We start from the raw sequence: 26,049 nt of genomic DNA on the forward strand, positions 1-26,049 counted from the left end.
ACAGACAAGCTGTCTTCATCAGGGTATAATGACAAACGCTGCGGGGTGACTAGTTTATATAGTGTCAAAGGACACACAGGTGTCTGTAATCATGGCCGGGTGTGGCCTGATCATTGGTTAATTGTCATATATTAAAATTGCATACAAAAAAACACAAATGGATAGCATACGATCATAGATACAATTTGGCTACAAGAATGGCTTCAGATCAAAGTCTACTTTGAGACCGAAGGGAGCAAGGGTCTTTAAATTACAGATTTTGTCCCTTCGGTCTCAACGTAGACCATGATCTGAAGCCATTCTTGTGATTATTGTGATTTTGCTATTCATTGTAAATGTTTGTAGGCTTATGAAGCCAAATTGTATCTGTGATCGTATGCTATCCATTTGTGTTTTTTGTATGCAATTTTAATATATGACAATTAACCAATGATCAGGCCACACCCGGCCATGATTACAGACACCTGTGTGTCCTTTGACACTATATAAACTAGTCACCCCGCAGCGTTTGTCATTACACCCTGATGAAGACAGCTTGTCTGTTGAAACGTTGGATATTAGGTTATTACATTATTGCATCTGAGCTCCTAGAGTGTGCAGCTCTCAAATGTTTCAAGTGTTCTACTCCGCTAGCCAGCACCTCGCCTAAATAGGTGTGCGTTTCTTTCGCCTCTAGATTACTACATATCCTTTAGCATCCTCTGCTTGTAGAAGTGCCCACTGAATGAACCAATTACAGAACGAGTCCAGTGATGTAACTCTGTAGGAGTTTGTCACTCCCTTTAGTAATTTCCTTTACATACACACACAGTTTGTCAATGGCTGCCAAAAGAAATTACCCCACTTTAACTGGCACAGTGCCATCACACACTCAGCACAGTTGCTGGCAGGCCTTCTAGAGAGCGTACAGTGCCTTCAGAAAGTATACATACCCCTTGACCTATTCCACATTTTGTTGTGTAACAGCCTGAATTCAACATTTCTTACCCATTTACACACAATAACCTATAAAGACAAAGTAAAAAACATTTTTGCAGATGTATTGAAAATTAAATATCTCAATTCAATCAATAAAACAATTAATTTACATTAAAAAAATCATTTACATAAATGCATTTACATAAGTATTCACACTCCTGAGTCAATACATGTTAAAATCACCTTTGGCAACTTTTACAGCTGTGAGTCTTTCTGGATAAATCTAAGAGATTTCCACACCTGGATTGTGCAACATTTGCAAATTATTATTTAGAAAATTCTTCAAGCTCTGTCAGGCGTGTTGTTGATCATTGCCAGACAGCCATTTTCAAGTCTTGCCATAGATTTTCAAGACTATTCAAGTCAAAACCTGGCCACTCAGGAACATTCAATGTCATCTTGGTAAGCAACTCCAGTGTTGTTGTTTCTGTTGCACTGCTTTGCTTTATCTTGGCCAGGTCGCAGTTGTAAATGAGAACTTGTTCTCAACTAGCTTACCTGGTTAAATAAAGGTGAAATAAAAAAAAATATTTGGCCTTGTGTTTTAGGTTATTGTCCTGCTGAAAGGTGAAATTGTCCCCCAGTGTCTGTTGGAAAGCAGACAACCAGGTTTTCCTCGAGGATTTCACCTGTGCTTAGCTTTCTTCTGTTTCTTTTTATCCCCAAAAACTCCCTAGCCCATGCCAATGACAAGCATACCCATAACATGATGCAACCACCACAATGCTTGAAAAAAAAAATAAGAGTGGTACTCAGTGATGTGTTGCGTTGGATTTGCCCCAAACATAACGCTTTGTATTCAGGACATGAAGTTAATTTGTTTGCCAAATGTTTTGTAGTTTTACTTTAGTGCCATATTTCAAACAGGATGCATGTTTGAAATAATGTTGTTTTAAAAAGTCACCATTTGCTGCATGGTGAAATCCCTGAGCGGTTTCCTTCTTTTCTGGCAACTGAGTTAGGAAGGATGCCTGTATCTTTGTAGTGACTGGATGTATTGATACACCGTCCAAAGTGTAATTGTTAACTACACTATGCTCAAAGGGATATTTAATGCCTGCTTTTTTTAAATCTACCAATAGGTGCCCTTCTTTGCGAGGCATTGAACAACCTCCCTGGTCTTTGTGGTTTGAAATTCACTGCGCGACTTGACGGACCTTACAGATAATTGTATGTGTGGGGTACAGAGATGAGGTAGTCATTTAAAAATGATGTTAAATAATATTGCACACAGTGAGTCCATGCAACATTATGTGACTTGTTATGCAATTATTTAGGCATTCCATACCAAAGGAGTTGAATACTTGACTCAAGACATTTCAGCTTTTCATTTTTACTTAATTTGTAAACATTTGTAAAACATAAAATTCCACTTTGACATGATGGGGTATTGTGTTTAGATCAGTGACAAAATCTCAATTCAATCAATAAAAAAATTCAGGCTGTAACACAACAAAATATGGAAAAAGTCAAGGGGTGTGAATACTTTCCGAAGGCACCTTGTGTACTGATCATTGAACAGGATGAGAAACGTTGCAGAAAATAGCAACATTGTGGTCTTTGACCACCAGACTTCGTCATCTTGATTTCCACCAAAGACAAGAACCTAAGAACTCGTCTTCAGTTACAGGAAAAAACATTGTTTAATTTCCTTACTTCCTAATTGCTTGAAAATTTAAGAGCCCAGTGCAGTCAAAACATGATGTTCCGTGTTTTATATACATTTCCACACTATGAGGTTGGAATAATACGATGAAAACAATTTAATTGAAAACAATCACAGTAAAGGTACTTAATTGTTACTCAGAACTGATTTGATATTGAGATTGTCTGCATTGGACCTTTACATTTTGGTCACTTATTGCCTTTCAGTATAGTGAATGTGTTGTCTCCATGTACAGTAGGCCTATTGTGTGTTAATGATTGTCATCATCTAATTTCTAACTATTCTGTTATAGTAGGAAAGACAACTACATTGTCTCTGTGCAAGCTTCCCATAGTCCTGTAAAAATGTCCTATAGACTATTGATTTTCAGGATCCATTATTGAAACCAATGTCAAATACTTTCGATCCAAACAACATTGTTAAATAACTGCATGAATGTAACTGGTGTTCTCCTCTGACAACCTCTGAACTGATAAACCCATATATCCAATGGTGCCCAGTCATAACTCTGTCTCACATGAGAGACCTGTCTCTCACATTAATCTTCTCTTTGTGCCAGACTGTATTTCTGTATTTATAATTATTGTTTGGATAACCTTATTTACTATTTATGTATTTTTATTTGATTATAAAAACATTTTTTTATATATTACACACACACACACACACACACACACACACACACACACACATACATACATTTTGACTCTTTATGCGATACGCACTGCAGAAAACACCGGAAGAAGAATTACCACAGTGAATTATTGTAATGTTTGTTTGTGTTAATTAATCCCATAAGGAGTAGAAGTGCACAGAGTGCCAGGGGCCAACACTCACCAAATTGCAGTGGAGCTCTCCACACCTCACAGGTCTCCCACTCCACAAGCCATTCTGTGCACCCGTAAAGCGGGGAAAGATGCAATCTGATGCCAACAGCAGAAACCAGGGGAAAATAGCAGATCCCCCTGGGGTGTAAACAGCATTAGGATGCAATGCTCTTCATGTGGTAGAAATACCATATGAAGACCAGATCGTGCACTATGTGCCACAATCATGCATGTAATGGTATGTTCTATGGTTATATTTACAGTGCATTCTGAAAGTATTCAGACGCCTTGACTTTTTCCACATTTTGTTGCGCTACAGCCTTATTCTAAAATTGATTAAATTGTTTTTTCCCCTCAATCTACACACAATACCCCATAATGACAAAACATTTAGAAATTGAGCAAATTTATAAAAAATGAAAAACAGAAATACCTTATTTACATAAGTATTCAGACCCTTTGTTATGAGACTCAAAATTGACCTAAGATGCATCCTGTTTCCATTGATCATCCTTGAGATGTTTCTACAACTTGATTGGTAAATCACCTGTGGTAAATTAAATTGATTGGACATGATTTGGAACGGCACACTCCTGTCTATTTAAGGTCCCACAGTTGACAGTGCATGTCAGAGCAAAAACCAAGCCATGAGGTCGAAGGAATTGTCCGTAGATTGTGTCAAGGCACAGCTCTTGTGACGTGTACCAAAACAATTCTGCCGCTTTGAAGGTCCAAGAACACAGTGGCCTCCATCAAATGGAAGAAGTTTGGAACCACCAAGAGTCTTCCTAGAGCTGGCCACCCGGCCAAACTGAGCAATCGGGGGAGAAGGGCCTTGGTTAGGGAGGTGACCAAGAACCCGATGGTCACTGACAGAGCGCCAGAGTTCCTCTGTGGAGATGGGAGAACCTTCTAGAAGGACAACCATCTCTGCAGCACTCCACCAATCAGGCCTTTATGGTAGAGTGGCCAGCCGGAAGCCACTCCTCAGTAAAAGGCACATGGAATCCCGCTTGGAGTTTGCCAAAAGGCACCTAAAGGACTCTGACCATAAGAAACAAGATTCTCTGGTCTGATGAAACCGAGATTGAACTCTTTGGCCTGAATGCCAAGCGTCATGTCTGGAGGGAACCTGGCACCATCTCTATGGTGAAGCATGGTGGTGGCAGCATCATGCTGTGGGGATGTTTTTCAGCGGCAGGGACTGGGAGACTAGTCAGGATCGAGAGAAAGATGTACAGAGAGATCCTTGATGAAGTCCTGAGCGCTCTGGAGCAGGTTCTCAGACTGGGGCGAATGTTCACCTTTCAACAGGACAATGACCCTGACCCTAAGCACACAGTTAAGACAACGCAGGAGTGACTTCGGGACAAGTCTCTGAATGTCCTTGAGTGGCCCAGCCAGAGCACGGACTTGAACCTGATCGAACATTAGCAGATGGTATTGTGAGTGTAGCGAAATGGGTGGTGTGCGCGCCTCAAGTCTCACTAGAAGGCTGCTCCGGCTCCCTCTCCTCCGGCCGTATTGTTGCGGGTCGGCCTCTGGAATCAGTTCAAATGCCCTCGGTCGTGCGGACAAAGGATCCGCTTCGGGAAAGTCATATTCCTGGTCGTAGTGCTGGTAAGTTGACGTCACTCTGATATCCAATAGTTCTTCCTGGCTGTATGTAATAACACTTAAGATTCTGGGCTAACACAATGTAAGAAATAATACATAAAAAAAAATATATACATATCTGGAGAGACCTGAAAATAGCTTGCAGCAACGCTCCCCATCCAACCTGACAGAGCTTGAGGATCTGCAGAGAAGAATGAGAGAAACTCCCCAAATACCGGTGTGCCAAGCTTGTAGCGTCATACCCAAGAAGACTCAATGCTGTAATCGCTGCCAAAGGTGCTTCAACAAAGTACTGAGTAAAGGGTCTGAATACTTAAGTAAATTTGATATCAGTTTATTATTTTTAATAAATTTGCAGATTTTTTTAAAAACCTAGTTTTGCTTTGTCACTATGGGGTATTGTGTGTAGATTGATGAAGGGAAAAAACGATTTAATCAATTTTAGAATAAGGCTGTAATGTAACAAAATGTGGAAAAAGTCAAAGGGTCTTAATACTTTCAGACTGGACTGTATGTTACAAAAGGAACGTTCCCTCTCATTGAATCCCAGTGATTGAATATAGGCTATTACCTATGTTTTACGTTCCCCAATTTCTGTGTTGTTGTGGGTTTGTATGTGTGTGTATTTCAGGAAATGGCTTCCTGGATTCTAAGCAGCTGATTGGTCTGCCCCATCGCAGATTGGAGTTCAGATCCCTCTCTCTTGTCAGAGGATACAGCTGTCTCTTCATTACCAACTCCTACTCCAGCTTGATAAAAGCCAGTGTTCCTGCCCGAGGAACAGAGCTTCTTTTAATGTCCTGTGTTGATTGTTGTGGCGGTCATGAAAAGTTTTGTGGATATTATTTTGTAGCCACTCCTTCCGAGGTATGTGTATGCCTATAGGACTTAGTGTTTTTGGTTATTGAAATTGTTCTGTTAATTTGTTCCCGGGGGGGGGGGAGCGGAACACACCTTGGGAGTGTTTAGGCCAGCGGGCATACATAACCCGTAGTATTTAATCTAAGACCTGGGCGGACAACCACCTGTATTTTGGTTAGCGCGTCTGGTGGTGCTAAAGGTTAGGTAAGTAGTGGGAAGGCAGGTAAGGTAGGAGGGGACTCAACTTTTACTGTCTTTGCTTTGGTTCCGTCCAGCCCCTTTTCCCCACTTTACAGTGTTAAGGAATAATGAATTCCCTGTAAACGGTATTTTTCTCTGACTCTGTCGTCCTTTCCCGTACCTACAATCACATACTTTTTCACTCCACGGGGAGTTGATGTAGCGGGGTGTTACGTTCGCTCCTCCAAGAGGCGTACGTAACAGCCTACTATCCAACCAGATACAGTATTTGTGCGAAGATGGTGAAGAGAACCAGACTAGAGGACTTTAGTTTCTGATGCCATTTGTTTGTCTTTGCCTGACCAGGAACTACAGACAAGTCTGTGAAATTGATGTTCATCAACGCTGCTGCCGTTTTCATTTTTCTTGCACAACGTTCATTTTATGAACTTAATGGGCAACTCCACCGCTTTTCAACCTTATTTTCATAATCTCCAGCACAATACCAGTGTCAACATGTGAAAACGGCGCATCTCAAATTTTTGTCGTCGGGCAGAACACTACATCATCTAAAGTTAAACTGATTTTCAAACAGAGATTTGCGGTGATGGGTAGCAAGAAAAATAAACTTGATGCAGGTTTTAAAAATCACTTTCACTCCTACCCTGTATTAAATTGTATTAAAAACGCGCTGTTTTCACATGGAGACGCTGGTTTGGTGCTGGAGATGAAGTGACAGAATTGCCCTTTTAAAAGGAGACGTTCACTATTTAACGGATGGTTCCTTACCCTGAAAATAGTCTATGGACCAGGATAAACTGTAATCCATGGTTCAGTTCTTTAAAAAACAGCCATTGCAAACTTCAGCTACCGCAAGCAAAGAAATATACAGACTGACCAGGTGAATGCTATGATCCCTTATTGATGTCAGTGTAGATGAAGGGGAGGAGACTGGTTAAAGAAGGATTTTTAAGCCTTGAGACATGGATGAATGGGCAAGACAAAAAAAATGCGAGTGCCTTTGAACGGGGTATTGTAAAAAGTGCTTTTTAGCAGAACGAGTAACTTGACTAACCTTGGCAAATACACACTACCAATTCAACATGGGATGGCAATATATATTTTTTAAACAATTCAAGAAACGAGAACAAATGTGCACATAAACACCTATCCACATAAATACATCTTGGGGATTTTTTGGAGATTGTAAGTGCAGTGAGCTGTGGTAAAACAGTTGTCCTCAAACATGCACAACTGACAAATGTAAATGCAATAAATCCAAAGCTTTAAAGTTGTATAGCTAAACTGAACCCAACAAGAAAACACTGCCCTTAAGGCTTGGCCTGCTAACTTCGATCATCCTCCTACTGTCACAGTAAACACAATCAAACCTGCACATTCCTATTGGAGATAATATGAAGTCCATAAAATGTATTGCAAAGCACTTCAGATTTTTTGTAATCAGTTAACAGCATGTTATTGAAAATCGTATTGAATTATGACCTGCACTATGAAATACCATCTTATGTAAAAATGTCAAATTAATGCTTTTGGATGGGTAATGCTAGAGGTTAGAATGCCGACTCAGCAAGTTGTCAGATGATATAATGCAACGCAAAACAAATGCCCAGCATGTTCCTATTCCACCTTAATTCATTGATGGTTCCTATTGTCATTAACAGACAGTGAAGGAGGAAGAAGAAACAATTCACAGAAATACGGGAGTTTCATAAAGAACCAAAACTCCCCTAAAATCCCAGCCGTGGTTTAAAAAAATGCCCCAGGGGCATGGAAGCCTTACACACCCAGAGAGGGAGTTTGTTCCTAATAGTACCCAGGTTTGGAGCCACTTGTCCAGGCTGTGGGTGCCCCAAAGATGCCCCCCTCTCTGGGTGTGTGGTGAGTTCATAAAGTAGAGGAGGGTTACTCCATCATAACTCTGTATAGGAGAGGCTCGATGTAGTCCTCTCTGTAACGGGAGTTGATGACTCGCTGTCTCTTGGAGCCCTGCTTGACCTCCTTCTCTGTGAATATCCCGTCGAAGCGCATGTCTGACGCCTTGGACTGAAAGAGAGAGAGAGGCCATGAGTAAATTAGCATCCAGTTATCTAGGAGTTAAGAGCCATTAACATAGTAAACTCAGCAAAAAATAAACTTCCCTTTTTCAGGACCCTGTCTTTCAAAGAATTGGCCAGGGCAATAAATTGCAATGTCTGTACTGGGAGAGGCCTAAGACAGCGTTACAGGGAGACAGGACGGACAGCTGATCGTCCTCGCAGTGGCAGACCACGTGTAACAACACCTGCACAGGATCGGTACATCCGAACATCACACCTGCGGGACAGGTACCGGATGGCAACAACAACTGCCCGAGTTACACCAGGAACGCACAATCCCTCCATCAGTGCTCAGACTGTCTGCAATAGGCTGAGAGAGGCTGGACTGAGGGCTTGTAGGCCTGTTGTAAGGCAGGTCATTGCCAGACATCACCGGCAACAACGTCGCCTATGGGCACAAACCCACCGTCGCTGGACCAGACAGGACTGGCAAAAAGTGCTCTTCACTGACGAGTCGCAGTTTTGTCTCACCGTGGGTGATGGTCGGATTATCGTCGAAGGAATGAGCGTTACACCGAGGCCTGTACTCTGGAGCGGGATCGAGGTGGAGGGTCCGTCATGGTCTGGGGCTGTGTGTCACAGCATCATCGGACTGAGCTTGTTGTCATTGCAGGCAATCAACGCTGTGCGTTACAGGGAAGACCTCCTCCCTCATGTGGTACCCTTCCTGAAGGCTCATCCTGACATGACCCTCCTGCATGACAATGCCACCAGCCATACTGCTCATTCTGTGTGTGATTTCCTGCAAGACAGGAATGTCAGTGTTCTGCCATGGCCAGCGAAGAGCCCGGATCTCAATCCTATTGAGCACGTCTGGGACCTGTTGGATCGGAGGGTGAGGGCTAGGACCATTCCCCCCAGAAATGTCCGGGAACTTGCAGGTGCCTTGGTGGAAGAGTGGGATAACATCTCACAACAAGAACTGGCAAATTTGGTGCAGTCCATGAGGAGGAAATGCACTGCGGTACCTAATGCAGCTGGTGGCCATGCTGACTGATGCTGACTGTTACTTTTGATTTTGACCCCCCCTTTGTTCAGGGACACATTCAATTTCTGTTAGTCACATGTCTGTGGAACTTGTTCGGTTTGTCTCAGTTGTTGAATCTTGTTAGATTCATACAAATATTTACACATGTTAAGTTTGCTGAAAATAAACGCAGTTGTCAGTGAGAGGATGTTTCTTTTTTTTGCTGAGTTTATTATGAATAGAATTTAAGAAATACATTTACATAGATTGGCATTATAAACATGGACCGAATCCAATTTTCATCAAAACTCATAAAAATGCGTGATTTCATATCACCTAATCTGATATAAATCAGTTTGGATTAAGGAACATTGCGAGAGACGCGTCTCACCATTCGGGACTTGACTCGTTTGGGCAGCTCCTCGTCTAGACTGTAGACATCTTCCCTCTTGGCAGACAACGACGACCCGTCCTCAAACTCCATCTGAGGTCAGCACAAAAAAACAATGACAAGTCACGCAAAAACAGGCTTCCATCCAACGTTACTTAAGAGGGTACTTCAGTCACCGTATATCAAAAACACCAGTTAACAGCACCCAAATTAGGGCCTGGAATTTGTCCTGGTCACAAGGAACAAAGTGTATGCAGCAGTATGAAGTGTAAAATATGTTAACTACGATGGCTTGAGAAAGTATTCAACCCCCTTGGCATTTTTCCTATATTGTAGCCTTACAACCTGGAATGAAAATTCATTTTTTTTGTATCATTTGATTTACACATCATGCCTACCACTTTGAAGATGCAAAATATGTTTTATTGTGAAACAAACAAGAAATAAGACAAAAAAACTGAACTTGAGCGTGCATAACTATTCACCCCCCCAAAGTCAATACTTTGTAGAGCCACCTTTTGCAGCAATTACAGCTTCAAGTCTCTTGGGGTATGTCGCTATAAGTTTGGCACATCTAGCCACTGGGATTTTTGCCCACTCTTCAAGGCAAAACTTTGCCAGCTCCTTCAAGTTGGATGGGTTCTGCTGGTGTACAGCAATCATTATGTCATACCACAGATTCTCTATTGGATTGAGGTCTGGGCTTTGACTAGGCCATTCCAAGACATTTAAATGTCTCCCCTTAAACCACTCGAGTGTTGCTTTAGCAGTATGCTTAGGGTCATTGTCCTGCTGGAAGGTGAACCTCTGTCCCAGTCTCAAATCTCTGGAAGACAAACAGGTTTCCCTCAAGAATATCCCTGTATTTAACGCCATCCATCATTCCTTCAATTCTGACCAGTTTCCCCAGTCCCTGCCGATGAAAAACATACCCGGAGCCTGATGCTACCACCATGCTTCAATGTGGGGATGGTGTTCTCGGGGTGATGAGATGTTGGGTTTGCGCCAGAAATAGCTTTTTCCTTGATGGCCAAAAAGCGCAATTTTAGTCTCATCTAACCAGACTACCTTCTTCCATATGTTTGGGGAGTCTCCCACATGCCTTTTGGCAAACACCAAATGTGTTTGCTTATTGTTTTCTTTAAGCAATGTATTTTTTTGAGGCACTGTTCTGTAAAGCCCAGTTCTGTTTAGTTAGCTCCTTGGTTTTCATGGTGTCGCTTGCTAGGTGGCGCCCCTTGCTTAGTGGTGTTGCAGACTCTGGGGCCTTTCAGAACAGGTGTGTGTATATATACTGAGATCATGTGACACTTAAATAAAGTCTACCTGTGTGCAATCTAACTAATTATGTGACTTCTGAAGGTAACTGATTGCACTAGATCTTATATGGGGGCTTCATAGCAAAAGGGGGTGAATACATACACTTAGGTTGAAGTCATTAAAACTTGTTTTTCAAGCACTCCACAAATGTCTTGTTAACAAACTATAGTTTTGACATTTGTCATTTTTCCAACAATTGTTTACAGACAGATTATTTCACTTAATCACAATTCAAGTGAAGTTTACATACACTAAGTTGACTGTGCCTTCAAACAGCTTGGAAAATTCCTGAAAATTATGTCATGGCTTTAAAAGCTTCTGACAGGCTAATTGACATCATTTGAGTCAATTGGAGGTGTACCTGTGGATGTATTTCAAGGCCTACCTTCAAACTCAGTGCCTATTTGCTTGACATGATGGGAAAATCAAAATAAATCAGCCAAGACCTCAGAAAAGAAATTGGAGACCTCCACAAGTCTGGTTCATCCTTGGGAGCAATTTCCTAATGCCTGAAGATACCACGTTCATCTGTACAAACAATAGTACGCAAGTATAAACACCATGGGACCACACAGCCGTCATACCGCTCAGGAAGGAGATGCGTTCTGTCTCCTAGAGATTAACGTACTTTGGTGCGAAAAGTGCAAATCAATCCCAGAACAACAGCAAAGGCCCTTGTGAAGATGCTGGAGGAAACAGGTAAAAGTATTTATATCCACAGTAAAACGAGTCCTATATCGATATAACCTGAAAGGCCACTCAGCAAGGAAGAAGCCACTGCTCCAAAACCACCATAAAAAAATCCAGACTACGGTTTGCAACTGCACAAGGGGACAAAGATCGTACTTTTTGGAGAAATGTCCTCTGGTCTGATGAAACAAAAATAGAACTGTTTGGCCATAATGACCATCATTATGTTTGGAGGAAAAAGGTGGAGGCTTGCAAGCCGAAAAACACCATCCTAACCGTGAAGCACGCAGGTGGCAGCATGTTGTGGGGGCGCTTTGATGCAGGAGGGACTGGTGCACTTCACAAAATAGATGGCATCATGAGGTAAGAAAATTATGTGGATATATTGAAGCAACATCTCAAGACATCAGTCAGGAAGTTAAAGTTCAGTTGTAAATGGGTCTTCCAAATGGACAATGACCCCAAGCATACTTCCAAAGTTTTGGCAAAATGGCTTAAGGACAACAAAGTCAAGGTATTGGAGTGGCCATCATAAAGCCCTGACCTCAATCCCATAGAAAATTTGTGGGCAGAACTGAAAAAGCGTGTGCGAGCAAGGAGGCCTACAAACCTGACTCAGTTACATCAGCTCTGTCAGGAGGAATGGGACAAAATTCACCCAACTTATTGTGGGAAGCTTGTGGAAGGTTACCCGAAACGTTTGACCCAAGTTAATCAATTTAAAGGCAATGCTACCAAATACTAATTGAGTGTATGTAAACTTCTGACCCACTGGGAATGTGATGAAAGAAATAAAAGCTGAAATAAAATCACTACTATTATTCTGACATTTCACATTCTTAAAATAAAGTGGTGATCCTAACTGACCTAAGACAGGGAATTTTTACTAGGATTAAATGTCAGGAATTGTGAAAAACTGAGTTTAAATGTATTTGGTTAAGGTGTATGTAAACTTCCCACTTCAACTGTATGCACGCTCCATTTTTTCGATTTTTTGAAACAAGTAATTCTTAATTTCACTTCACCAATTTGGACTATTTTGTGCATTACAGGTTGTGATGCAACAAAATAGGAAAAACGCCAAGGGGGTGAATACTTTTGCAAGGCACTGTAGTATGTGAAAAGAGTAGCAAGAAGGAAAAATGTTTTAAAGAAAAAAAAAAAAAACATTTACGCAAATCCGTACAGAGGAGGACCACATGATTGTTTGATGTGTTTTCAGAACCGTTGTACTTGCCAACCCAATTACACAAACCCACTCACAATTTCTCTATAAAAGTCAGCCCCCTGAATCTGTTGGTATGGGCTGAACGTGGTAGGAGCCCTAGTTGTGTACAGGCCAGCTGTTTGTTCGGCCACCTGCAATTGCTTATAAACTGTCCGCAACCGCAGAATAAAGTTGACACCTACACCAGACTCCAACCCACAAATATAAAAAAATGCTCTGTATGGTTCCCTTTTTTTCCTCTTAAATGTATTACATAATTATGTTTTTTTCTTCAACATTTTGGCTATTTTGTTTATTTATTGGACATTATGGCCTATTGATCAGTATGTGACGATGCAAGCTCTACTGCTCTCATCACGTCGAACCACCATTCCCCATGTGCGCCAAGTAGTCTACAAACATTTCCATTTCTATAAGTTGCATTAAACTTGTGAGTGCACCATTCATTTGTGCCATTAGAGCTAACACATTTCATTTGTTTATCCATTTATTTTTGGAGTTTCACTCATTGTAATATGCCACATGTTGGTTTGAGAGCTCCAGCGGTGTCAGGAGTGCAGTGTTACTAGTGCGCGTACGCCACACCTCTCTGTATTTCACGCAATCTGTCATTGCATTGGTTAGTCCCGTTTGGGATTCATACTATATTAGGACAATTATCCATTGTATTGCTTAACCAGTAACTGTAGCAAGTAATCCTCAAAAGGTGCACTATGCAGAAATGGCAGCGACATTTCCTGGTTTCTAAAATTCTAATTGTTTGCCCCATTTCAATTTGTGACAAAACAAGCAGTCAATGTGTAGAGAATCACTGTACCATCTAAACCACTGAAATATATTTTCCATAACCAGTTCTAATTTTTATTTTATTTTTTACTTTCAGCTATTTGAAGCAGGTGTACAAAACCGAAAGTAAAAAAATAGAAACGAAACGTCAAATGGGAAGCTTAGAAATAGCACAGATCTACCGCTTTTTAGACTTGCTTTCTATGGGAATAAAATTTCTATAAGTCACATTTTATGTGAATTTGGTCAGGTCACCCAAAAAGTTACATATTGTAGCTTTAAGTTTATTGTGGCGACATCTGTAGGTGTTAACATTCGTAGCCTAGCGGCTAAGAGCGCTGGTTGGAATTTGAGCCGACTAGGTGAAAAAAAAATGTGACCTTGAAGAAGTCCCTTAATAACCCTAATTCCTCCTGTAAGTCGCTCTGGATAAGAGCTTCTGCTAAATTACTAAAATGTCTGTTTCCTTTTAGTGTCTAGAATGATGATCTATCAATGGATCCACTTAAAGTACGCATTGGTATGGTTTCTCTCCAATTGGGTGTGCTGGGTTACAAGCTGCTGTTAAGGCAATATGTGTTGCGTGAGTTCTTGGCCTGCTTAAATGCGTTTTGCCTTTCATAGCTGTTGGTTACTACTGCGTGCTATTGTTCTTTATTTTGACATTTTGTCCTTTTTGTCGACTGCAACAAGCTACCAGAAAGTTACTTTTGGAACAATTCTAAGCCACTTCTGTAAATATTCACCTACACTATTTTCACTGGAGTAAACGTGTAAATAAAACCTTATTTTTGCACAGTATTTTTAATCTCTGGTTGTTCTCTTGTGCTCAAACCCTCCTCAATTAGACTGACAGATCCCGTGATATCTTAAGAGTAGTTGAAACAAAAACATTTGTGTAGCCTATTTGGCGCGCGTACAGTTAGGCCCTAAAACGTAAGCACTAATGCCAGATACAAATAATTAAAGAAAAACCTCAATGTAGTTCTTCTAGATATGAATTGCACAAGAATTATATACAATTACGGATTTTTGTACAATTTCTTATTTATATTCACCCTGTCCGCCACCCATCCATCAGCCATTCATCCACACAATATTTCATGACCCTAAACTCGCCCGCCCCGCGGATATAACTGCAGGTTACGAGTCAACCTGCGCATCACTATGGCGCACAGCCTGAATGTGGTTGAAATGAGGAAGTTAATTTGGCAGGGTAGGCTGTCATTGTAAATAAGAATGTGTGCTTAACTGACTTGCCTAGTTAAAATAAAGGTAAATAAGTGAATGTGGTCCCTATTACCTGGTACATAAGGATGGAGTGCGATGCGACAAACTTGGCCCCGTACAGCAGATTGTCCGTCCAGCGCACCTGCACCACGTCGCCCACTGCTGGCGGGCCCAGCTTGACGCAGTCCCGGTTCTGAAACCAAACCGTAGACAAGAGCCATCGTATTAGTTCAGTGAGCCACAGTTAAATATGCCAGGACCATTAAATCAAGTCAATATAGCCCACATCACAACTGGATTGATTTGTTTCCACTTTTTAGGATTGGTCAATTTCTATGACCAATACTACCACTGCGTTTGCCATACCACTGAATGCCACGGCTTGCACTGATAAAAGCAGACTGATCTATTGACACTGGTGCATTAGGGCTCCTCATTGTAATACAACATTTAGAAAGGAAATGTTTCAGGCAAAACTTAGTTTCATTTGTTGCCATAGTGATTAGTTTGCTTAGAATATATTTAAATGTCAATACAACTGCATTGTCTATTTGTTACAGCAAACAACACAGATGTCTTCTGATGTTTCTCAACACCCCCAGATAAAGCTTCAGAACTTGTGGCTGTCGCATGCATCCAACGATAAAGGTATAGTTTCCTCACCTCAATGTCCTCAGGGAAGAGGTTGTCGCTGTAGGAGCCGTCGTCGAAGACGACCTCGTAGAAGGTGGCGGTGGTCAGCTCCAGCACCTCACACTGGTAGTAGCGCCCATTTTTATGCTTACAGATAACCTGCTGGCCGACCTCAAGCTCTTGCATGGCCGCCTTATTACGCTAGGAGGACATGAGGTCAAAGATCAAGCACTCCATATAGCACCATAAACAGAGGACCATAAAGACCAGACACCGTTAAACGAATATGACATTTGGTAAGTGGAAACAAATTAAGGAATGTGGATCCATAAAAGCTACTCGTTTGTTAACATCTAACAATTTCTTCTTTTAAGAGCCATACATTTAGATAAATAAAATGTAATATTTAGTATGTGGACACTTGCTCGTTGAACATCTCACTCCAAAATCATGGGCACTAATGATTTGGTCCCCCCCTTTGCTGCTATAACAGCCTCCACTCTTCTGGGAAGGCTTTGCACTAGATGTGGGAACATTGCTGCAGGGACTTGCTTCCATTCAGCCACAAGAGCATTAGTGAGGTCGGTTACTGATGTTGGGCGATTAGACATGGCTCGCAGTCGGCGTTCCAATTAATCCCGAAGGGGTTGAGGTCAGGGCTCAGGTCATTCAAGTTCTTCCACACCAATCTTGACAAAACATTTCTGTATGGAAGTCACTTTGTGCACGGAAGGTATTGTCATGCTGAAACAGGAAACTGCCTTCCCCAAACTGTTGCCACAAAGTTGAAAGCACAGAATCATCTAGAATGTCACTATGCTGTAGCATTAAGATTTCCCTTCAATGGAACTAAGGGGCCTAGCCCGAACCATGAAACACAGCCACAGACCATTATTTACAGGTAGTGTTCTCCTGGCATCCGCCAAACCCAGATTCGTCCGTCGGACTGCCAGATGGAGAAGCGTGATTCATCATTCCAGAGAACACAATTCCACTGCTCCAGAGTCCAATGGCGGCGAGCTTTACACCACTCCAGCCGACGCTTGGCATTGCGCATGGTGATCTTAGGCTTGTGTTCGGCTGCTCGGCCATGGAAACCCATTTCATGAAGCTCCCGACGAACAGTTCTTGTGCCGACATTGCTTCCAGAGGCAGGTTGGAGCTAGGTAGTGAGTGTTGCAACCAAGGACAGACGATTTGTACGCGCTTCAGCACTCGGCGGTCCCATTCTGTGAGCTTGTGTGGCCTACCACTTCGCAGCTTAGCCATTGTTGCGCCTAGACATTTCCACTTCCCAATAACAGCACTTATAGTGGACCGGGGCAGCTCTAGCAGGGCAGACATTTGATGAACTGACTTGTTGCAAAGGTGGCATCCTATGACGGTGCCATGTTGAAAGTCACTCAACTCTTCAGTAAGGCCATTCAACTCCCAATGTTTGTCTATGGAGATTGCATGGATGTGTGCTCGATTTTACCTCTGTCAGCAAATCACGTGGGTTACTGTGTGTTAATAAAGCTGAAAAAGTCTGATTTGATGCGTTTTCATTTCAGGCTGTAAGGCAACAAAAGGTGAACAATTTTAAAGGGGGTGGTGACTTTCTATACCCACTGTATGCTTTTGAACTCAGCTAAAGTATTAAAAACCAGACAATGCCTTAGCCCTCGGTTAACTCAGTTTAGAAATAAAATCTTGCATGGCTGCCTTATTACACTGGGAGATTAAAGAGTTAGCCTACAATTGTTATACCATAAAGATAACACACAGCGTATATTTCCAGTTGATGAATATATTACATTTGGTAAGAGGAAATAAACTAAAGAGGATTCATAAAAGCTATTTCAGTAGTGGTTAATTGTTCTGGTCACGTGAGACATCTAACAGCTTATTTTAAAGTTCATTCAGCAGAGGTATTTAAATCTAGACAATGCATACGCCATCGGTGAAGAAAAAAAAAGTTCCGAGAAGATTCATTTGTATTTCACTGAACATTAGCTTGATCTCTGCACACGTCTTCGGTTCAACTATAGCATAACTTCCCCTGCCCAACTAGCTATTTAAAGCACTGAGCTTCGACAAAAGCTAGAGAGCCTGCAGCACGTTAGAGGAAATATTGTGCAGCCTGCGGCACTGACTGACTACTTCAGAGACAGAAGCGTTGATCTTCGCTCTGTTCCAACCGTTGCCAATTACGGGAGTATTAGTATAAAAGAAACAATCCGTCTGCAACATGCAATCGTTTATAGATATAGCTTTTTATATAGTACTCACACACACATTGTGATGTCTGTATAATGTTTGGGAATCAGAATGTGTTGTCTGTATACTACGTTATGTGGAGGATTGATATTTGGAACCTGACTTGCCTTTCGTACTGCCCCAGAGGCGAAAAACCCAGTTGAATACAGTGTAGAGCAGAAGGGCCATAGATCATAGGGTGTCCAACTCATTCCACGAAGAGCCGCGTATCTGCGGGTTTTTGTTTTTTCCTTTCAATTAAGACCAAGACAACCAGGTAATTAATCAAGTGCAAGGGTGGAGCGAAAACCCGCAGACACTCGGCTCTCTGTGGAATGAGTTGAACACGTGCTGCAGATGATTCAACCAATGGCAGTGTCTCCAACTCCAGTCCCTCAACAGCACACATTGTGTTGTTGCCCCAGACAAACTCACCCGATTCAACTCATTGAGGGCCTGATGATTAGCTGACAAGTTGAATAATAATAAATGCCTTTTAGCAGTTTTACAAAAAGCGACTTAGTCATGTGCCAGACGCCCACACGCAGCCAGACGCCCACACGCTGCCACACGCTGCCAGACGCCCACACGCTGCCAGACGCCCACACGCAGAAAAATGTCTGCTGTTGGGGATACTCAAGGACTGGAGTTGGGAAACACTGGCCTAGGCTACATAGCTGTATAGAAAGACAAGAAATCTAAATCAGAGTCGAGAATGATTGATAGGCTAACCCACAACAGTAACTCTACACCAGGGGATTGTATGTCATTGATTGAATCTGCAATGTGTTCTGACTTGCTGACACAATGCTCACAGCAGGAATCAGGACAAAGGGTAAACGTGATCCTTCATGTCGCATGACAAAATATCTGTACGTGCTTGGGCTTGCCAGTTCTCACTCTAGGGGAAGGGAAGCAATGTTCCTATGGCCACATGGTCTCTGGTTTCTGTTGCTGCTCAATATTTTATTAGGGAAGAATGATTTGACCTGTTGTTTCACCTAGTCTGGCGTCAAACTGGTTTCCAACCTGACAACTAAGATACATGTCATTTCTGCTATACAAATAATATCTATTAACCAATTGATGGTGGCGGCAATAACAAAAGCCAAGAAATTAAATATGCAGAGGTAAACCTATGTGCAGGAGTTATTTCTATGAAAATTGTTGCTTTTGGGACAAAAAGAGTCAGAAGACACTTCTGACCATTTACAAACATGATGCAATGCTTCCCTGAACCAATGGTTTACCCCCACCCCCGTAGAAGCTACCTCTGGTAGGACGGGTGACTTGTGCCTGTAGCAGGTGACGTGGACGATGAAGGGCCAGTCATCAGGCTGCATGAGCTGGCCAGCCGCCTGGGCGCAGGTGGGGTGGAAGGCAGTGGTGCAGCGGCCATGGGAACACTGAACACAGCAGCCAACATCCCTCTTCACCCGCCGCTTACAGTAGAAACACTTCTGCAGGGGGGTGAGGAAAGTGGAAGAGGGGGAGGAGAAGTGCAGTGGGAGTTGAAAAGGTTGTAGGGAAGAGTCAGTGACAAGAAAGAGGGGGAGATGAGAATAAGGAGGGAGGGAGGGCGAGGAAGTAGAGGAGGATCACCAGTGGGAGGAGTAGGAGGAGAGGGCCAGATGGAAGGTGGGATAAAGGGAAAGAAACAGGGGAGGGGGAAGGAGACGAGGACATAGGAAATTACGTTTCCTTTCTCACCATTACAAGCTCCCAGATGACCCATTGTCTGTTGTTCCCAGTCCAGTTTAGAATATGACTCCAATAAATACATACAGTCCACTTCCTCACTGTAGACCAAACTGGACAAACAAAGCAATCACACTGAAGTGGTCTGGGTCAGAGTAAGAAGTGACAGCCATGAAAACAGACTGGCCCACCAACATGAACCCTTGGTGAAGCTCCATATGAGGCACTGTTCATGGTTGCTGAGGAGAAGCCTTAGCTGGAAACTCCTTTTGAGAGGCCTATTTGGCTCATTTCATATGAGCAGGGGCTGAAGGACTCCGGTGAAGGCCCATATGACAAATTATTATGTTCATTTCGTGAACTGAATGGGAGTGAAGGACCCTTGGAGAAGCTCCATGTTTGTTTGTTTCATATTCAGGGACGGCAGGTAGCCTAGTGGTTACAGCGTTGGGCCAGTAACCGAAAGGTTGCGGGATCGAATCCCCGAGCTGACAAGGTAAAAATCTGTCGTTTTGCCCCTGAACAAGGCAGTTAACCCACTGTTCCCCGGTAGGCCGTTATTCTTAACCCACTGTAAATAAGACTTTGTTCTTAACTGACTTGCCTTGTTAAATAAAAGGTTACATATTAGCAGGATAGTGAAACTGTATGCATGAGCAGGTTGTATGTGTGATTGCATGATGTGTGGCTTTGTTCACATCAGGGGAACTGAGCAGGAGTCAACGACCTCGGTGGAACGCCACATGATTAGACACAGTATTGATGTCAGACTGAAAGACCAAGGACACGGACCTTGTTAAACAAGTTTGATTCCCTCTTGTGTTTACAGAACACTGGTGGCTGTGGGATCAGGATATCAGGGCCGGCTTAGAGGAAGCAGTAGAGAACGTATGAGAAAACATGAATGGCTGCAGTATAGATATTAACATTGATGATGATGATGATGATTAGGAGCATGGAATGTTCAGGCATGAATGTATGTAATTCTGTCCACAACTGTTCAAAAGTTTGGGGTCACTTAGAAAAGCACATTTTTTGTCCATTAAAATAACATAAAATTGATCAGAAATACAGTGTAGACATTGATAATGTTGTAAATGACTATTGTAGCTGGAAACGGCAGATTTTTAATTGAACAAGAATATACTGACGAGTTTCAGAAGAAAGTTCTTTGTTTCTGGCCATTTTGATCCTGTAATCGAACCAACAAATGCTGATGCTCCAGATACTCAACAAGTCTAAAGGCCAGTTTTGTTGCTTCTTTAAATCAGAACAGTTTTCAGCTGTACTAACATATTTGCAATAGGTTTTTCTAATGATCAATTAACCTTTTAAAATGATAAACTTGGATTAACTAACACAACGTGCCATTGGAACACAGGAATGATGGTTGCTGATAATGGGCCTCTGTACGCCTCTGTATTGAATTTTTTTTTTTTAATCTGCCGTTTCCAGCTACAACAGTCATTTACAACATTAACAATGTCTACACTGTATTTCTGATCAATTTGATGTTATTCTAATTAACAAAAAAAAAAGTGTTTTTCTTTCAAAACACGGACATTTCTAAGTGACCCAAAACTGTTGAACAGGTGTGTGTACTTGTCTATCAATGTTCTGTATGATGTCATGTTTCATGTTTTGTGTGAACCCCAGGAAGAATAACTGCTGCTTTAGCAGTAGCTAATGGGGGTCCTAATAAAATTTAAAAAATTACCAAATGGCACCAGCATAGGCAAATATTTATATGGAAAATGGAACAATACCCATCATATGGAAAATAGTTAGACTTTTCTCATTTGAGTTTAGGACTATGGGGAACTTGAATTCTGTATCTCTCAGCAGTTGAGAAAACCACTGTTAAATGACAACCGTGAGAATTAAATGACAGCAAGTCGATACACAGAAGCAGGGCCTAAAATAACTTCTCCCCACCAGCCACTGTGGAAGGTAGATTTCAAAATCTCCCATGACTCAGTGTTTACCAACCAAAATATTGTTTTTTAGCTAACTTTAAACCAACATAACACACAAAAACAGATGAGCATGCTTTGTAATGTTTCTAAAAACAAATGTATTACTAGTAAGTAGTAATGTAGTATATTGTATAATAAAACATTTTGTGACCTGTCTTTTAACCAAAATATCATAGATGAGAGAAATGTTCACCTGCCTCTTTAAGGGCCAGATGTTACTGTGATAAGGTGTCTGAGATTGAATCTGACTAGTAAAAGTGTCGTCTTCCCGAGCAAATGAAACTCAAACATAGAAAAACAACCTAGCTTGTGAACAAAACAAATGTAAATAGCCAAGAAACACAAATTCTCACTTTTGTTATACCCCCAGCCAGACAGTATCGCAGCGCGAGGTGGAATAGGCTATATAGGATTCGTAGTTCTTTGACTTTGTGCAATAAAATGTACCAGCTATGAAACAAAACAGCAGAAATACTTAGAAAAACCCCCAGCTAATACAGCATTTATTTTACTATAAATGTGATCATCCTTGACTATTTTCATTCACAAATACGAGTGAAATGCTCGCACTGTGGAGCCCTGACCACCCACCAACGCGGCTGTTGAAATAGACATCTTAACCACCAATGCCAAAATCTAAACACATTTTAGGCCCTGCACAGAAGTAGTGTTGTGGTCCTGACTGTGACCATTGAGGAACAGGAGCTCACCAGCTGGAACCTGGCAAGAGGGATGTAACTGAGGTCCACGGGACTGCGTTCGGCGATGTTCACGAAGCGCGCCTCCAGGACCACGAGTGAACACAGCACGTGCACCCACCTGTGTGTGTGTCACAGGAAACAGATCAGCACAATAAACAGACTATAGGTGTGTGACACATCAGGAGAAAGTGTCCACTGAGCCTTCATTCCCAATTCAAGGAAATTACAACATAATGATGTTATTTATTACTAATATGGACAAAAACAATATTTTTTTTTAAGGGTAGGCTATATTAAACATTTATTTTGTTAACATACAAAAATGTTAGCATCACATGTGGCCTAGACAAAAACACGTTTCTATTATATATCGTTATGCTATTGAGGACATCATCCTTCAATATATAATACAATCTTACTGTAGACTAGCACAGGCTCCTCACTGTCACAAGCCATTACAGAGACTTGACTAGATAGAGGAGAAGGCTAGCTTGGTCTACAGGCATTCCCTGCCTTTTTCATTGACTGAAGTGTCCTAGATTCAGCGGGGAGGGTAAAGTGTGACCACTGGCTACAGACTGGGGATCCTAATAAAATACCAAACACCAGACTAGAGTGGTTGTAGCGTCGGTGAAACAAAATGTATTTAGCCTAGAGCTTGAGGCCTCCATTAAATGGGTAGCTCCTCAAATCGCTGTACTATACTCACTTGTCATTGTTGGCTCTCTGTAGAGCTCCCCCTCGCAGTGAACACAGGCAGCAGTCCTGAGGGAGCAAAAGACGCACACAGATGACCTCTGACCTAGTGTTTAACATCACATTTTGGATACACTTAATGTTATAGTCATTTATGTGGTATGTACAGCTGAAGTCAGAAGATTACAGACACCTTAGCCAAATACATTTAAACTCAGTTTTTCACAATTCCTGACATTTAATCCTAGTAAAAATTCCCTGTCTTAGATCAGTTAGGATCACCACTTCATTTTAAGAATGTGAAATGTCAGAATAATAGTAGAGAATTATTTATTTCAGCTTTTATTTCTTTCATCACATTCCCAGTGGGTCAGAAGTTTACATGCACTCAATTAGTATGTGGTAGCATTGCCTTTAAATTGTTTAACTTGGGTCAAACGTTTCAGGTAGCCTTCCACAAGCTTCCCACAATAAGTTGGGTGAATTTTGGCCCATTCCTCCTGACAGAGCTGGTGTAACTGAGTCAGGTTTGTAGGCATCCTTGCTCACACACACACACACACACACACACAGTTCTGCCCACACATTTTCTATGGGATTGAGGTCAGGGCTTTGTGATGGCCACTCCAATACCTTGACTTGTCCATTTGGAAGACCCATTTGCGACCAAGCTTAAACTTCCTGACTGATGTCTTGAGAAGTTGCTTCACTATATCCACAAAATTGTACTTCCTTTTGTGAAGTGCACCAGTCCCTCCTGCAGCAAAGCACCCCCACAACATGATGCTGCCACCCCTGCGCTTCACGGTTGGGATGGTGTTCTTCGGCTTGCAAGCGTCCCCCTTTTTCCTCCAAACATGACAATGGTCATAATGGCCAAACAGTTCTATTTTTGTTTCATCAGACCAGAGGATATTTCTCCAAAAAGTATGATCTTTGTCCCCATGTGCAGTTGCAAACTGTAGTCTGGCTTTTTTATAGAGTTTTTGGAGCAGTGGCTTCTTCCTTGCTGAGCGGCCATTCGGGTTATGTCGATATAGGACTCGTTTTACTGTGGATATAGATACTTTTGTACCGGTTTCCTCCAGCATCGTCACAAGGTCCTTTGCTGTTGTTCTGGGATTGATTTGCACTTTTTGCACTAAAGTACGTTCATCTCTCGGAGACAGAACGCGTCTCCTTCCTGAGCGCTATGACGGCTGCGTGGTCCCATGGTGTTTATACTTGCGTACTATTGTTTGTACAGATGAACGTGGTATCTTCAGGCGTTTGGAAATTGCTCCCAAGGATGAACCAGACTTGTGGAGGTCTACAATTTATTTTCTGAGGTCGTGGCTGATTTCTTTTGATTTTCCCATGATGTCAAGCAAAGAGGCACTGAGTTTGGAAGTAGGCCTTGAAAAACATCCACAGGTACACCTCCAATTGACTCAAATTATGTCAATTAGCCTATCAGAAGCTTCTAAAGCCATGACATCATTTTCCGGAATTTTCCATGCTGTTTTAAAGGCACAGTCAACTTAGTGTATGTAAACTTCTGACCCACTGGAATTGTGATAGTGAATTAAAAGTGAAATAATCTGTCTGTAAACAATTGTTGGAAAAATTACTTGTGTCATGCACCAAGTAGATGTCCTAACCGACTTGCCAAAACTATAGTTTGTGGAGTTGTTGAAAAACGAGTTTTAATGACTCCAACCTTAGTCGGAAGTATACATACACTTCAACTGTATACAGTAAATGACATAGTAAAATGGTAATTATATAGTATTTTATTTAATTGGTAATCATTAAAACATACCCAGTTCTTGCCACTTGGTGCCAGTGAGTTAATAAATTATGTAGTTCCATCCTTGAGCTGTTGTTGTTTATTAATGTTCTGTATTATGTCATGTTTCATGCTTTGTGTGGACCCCAGGAAGAGTAGCTGCTGCTTTTGCAGCAGCTAATGGAGATCCTAATAAAATACCAAATACTAACCGACAAAAATTAATTAGCTGAATGTTCTATTTATTCATGTGAAACTTTTCTCCACGTTGTCTGTGGCAATGCCCTTCATAAAGAAAGCTGTCCAGAGTACTGCGATGTACATTCCTCGCTGGGCTGCCTGGCAGTGGGTTTTCCAGCATCTTGTAATGGGTAACTCTTGTGGACGTAGGACGTTAAGCTAACTCTGGTCAATCAGTAACTTTACAGTTAGTGGCGGGGGTAAGCCAGACATGTGCATGTCCACAAGTAAGAGCTACGGCAATTTATTATACATTTATTTCAACAAGGAACACAGACTGAGACCAAGTTCTCTTTTACAGCTGGGCCCTGCATATACATGTTTACACATACAGTTTAGGTACAATGCATGGTTTATAATTAACTTAGTTGGACTGCACAGAATCACTGATCTACAAATCACCTTGCATCCCAAATAATTACTGAAGTGATAAAGATCAGCGATTCTGCTCCTGGTTTTGCTCAAACACACTGGGTACCACAGAGTTAAAAGTAGGAATGTTCATGACCGTTCCCTTAGACAACACTGTCATCTAGTGGATAAACTTGGTTATATCAAGTTGGGAGGTCATCGAAAAGAGACATATTTCACGGCTTGACAGGTAGCCGTATTCAGAGGGAGAAATTAAATTCACTAAATAGTCCATTAATTAATCAAGAATCATACGTCCAAAATATAAGTGGACATAAGTGGACATTCTCTCTTTCTCCCCTGACCCATCTGTCTATCTCCTCATTTGAATTCCATGCTGTCACAGTTACCAGCCCTTTCAAGCTTAACATCCTTATCATTTATCGCCCTCCAGGTTCCCTTGGAGAGTTCATCAATGAGCTTGACGCCTTGATAAGTTCCTTTCCTGAGGATGGCTCACCTCTCACAGTTCTGGGTGACTTTAACCTCCCCACGTCTACCTTCGACTCATTCCTCTCTGCCTCCTTCTTTCCACTCCTCTCCTCTTTCGACCTCACCCTCTCACCTTCCCCCCCTACTCACAAGGCAGGCAATACGCTTGACCTCATCTTTACTAGATGCTGTTCTTCCACTAATCTCATTGCAACTCCCCTCCAAATCTCCGACCACTACCTTGTATCCTTTTCCCTCTCATCCAACACTTCTCACTCTGCCCCTACTCGGATGGTATTGCGCCGTCCCAACCTTCGCTCTCTCTCTCCCACTACTCTCTCCTCTTCCATCCTATCATCTCTTCCCTCTGCTCAAACCTTCTCCAACCTATCTCCTGA

At 41.9% G+C, this 26,049-nt stretch overlaps 1 protein-coding gene across 3 annotated transcripts in view; it reads right to left on the reverse strand.

Moving 5' to 3' along the window:
- Window positions 1-7,226: 7,226 nt before the first annotated feature.
- The window catches only part of LOC106598949 (lysine-specific demethylase 4A), a 34,474-nt gene continuing 15,651 nt past the window's right edge, over window positions 7,227-26,049 (reverse strand). For 2 of the 3 annotated variants that reach the window (XM_014189982.1, XM_014189981.1), the window contains exons 16-22: window positions 22,814-22,869; window positions 22,114-22,222; window positions 19,001-19,189; window positions 15,522-15,692; window positions 14,932-15,051; window positions 9,605-9,697; window positions 7,227-8,193 (exon numbers count right to left, since the gene is read on the reverse strand). In XM_014189982.1, coding sequence (XP_014045457.1) covers window positions 8,053-8,193; window positions 9,605-9,697; window positions 14,932-15,051; window positions 15,522-15,692; window positions 19,001-19,189; window positions 22,114-22,222; window positions 22,814-22,869 — 879 coding nt within the window. In that variant the 3' untranslated portion in view covers window positions 7,227-8,052. The remainder of the gene's footprint in view (window positions 8,194-9,604; window positions 9,698-14,931; window positions 15,052-15,521; window positions 15,693-19,000; window positions 19,190-22,113; window positions 22,223-22,813; window positions 22,870-26,049) is intronic. The other variant, XM_045714535.1, reaches the window with a different exon arrangement.

This window comes from Salmo salar, chromosome ssa03 (assembly GCF_905237065.1).
Source record: "Salmo salar chromosome ssa03, Ssal_v3.1, whole genome shotgun sequence".
In the NCBI taxonomy this organism is placed as follows: domain Eukaryota; kingdom Metazoa; phylum Chordata; class Actinopteri; order Salmoniformes; family Salmonidae; genus Salmo; species Salmo salar.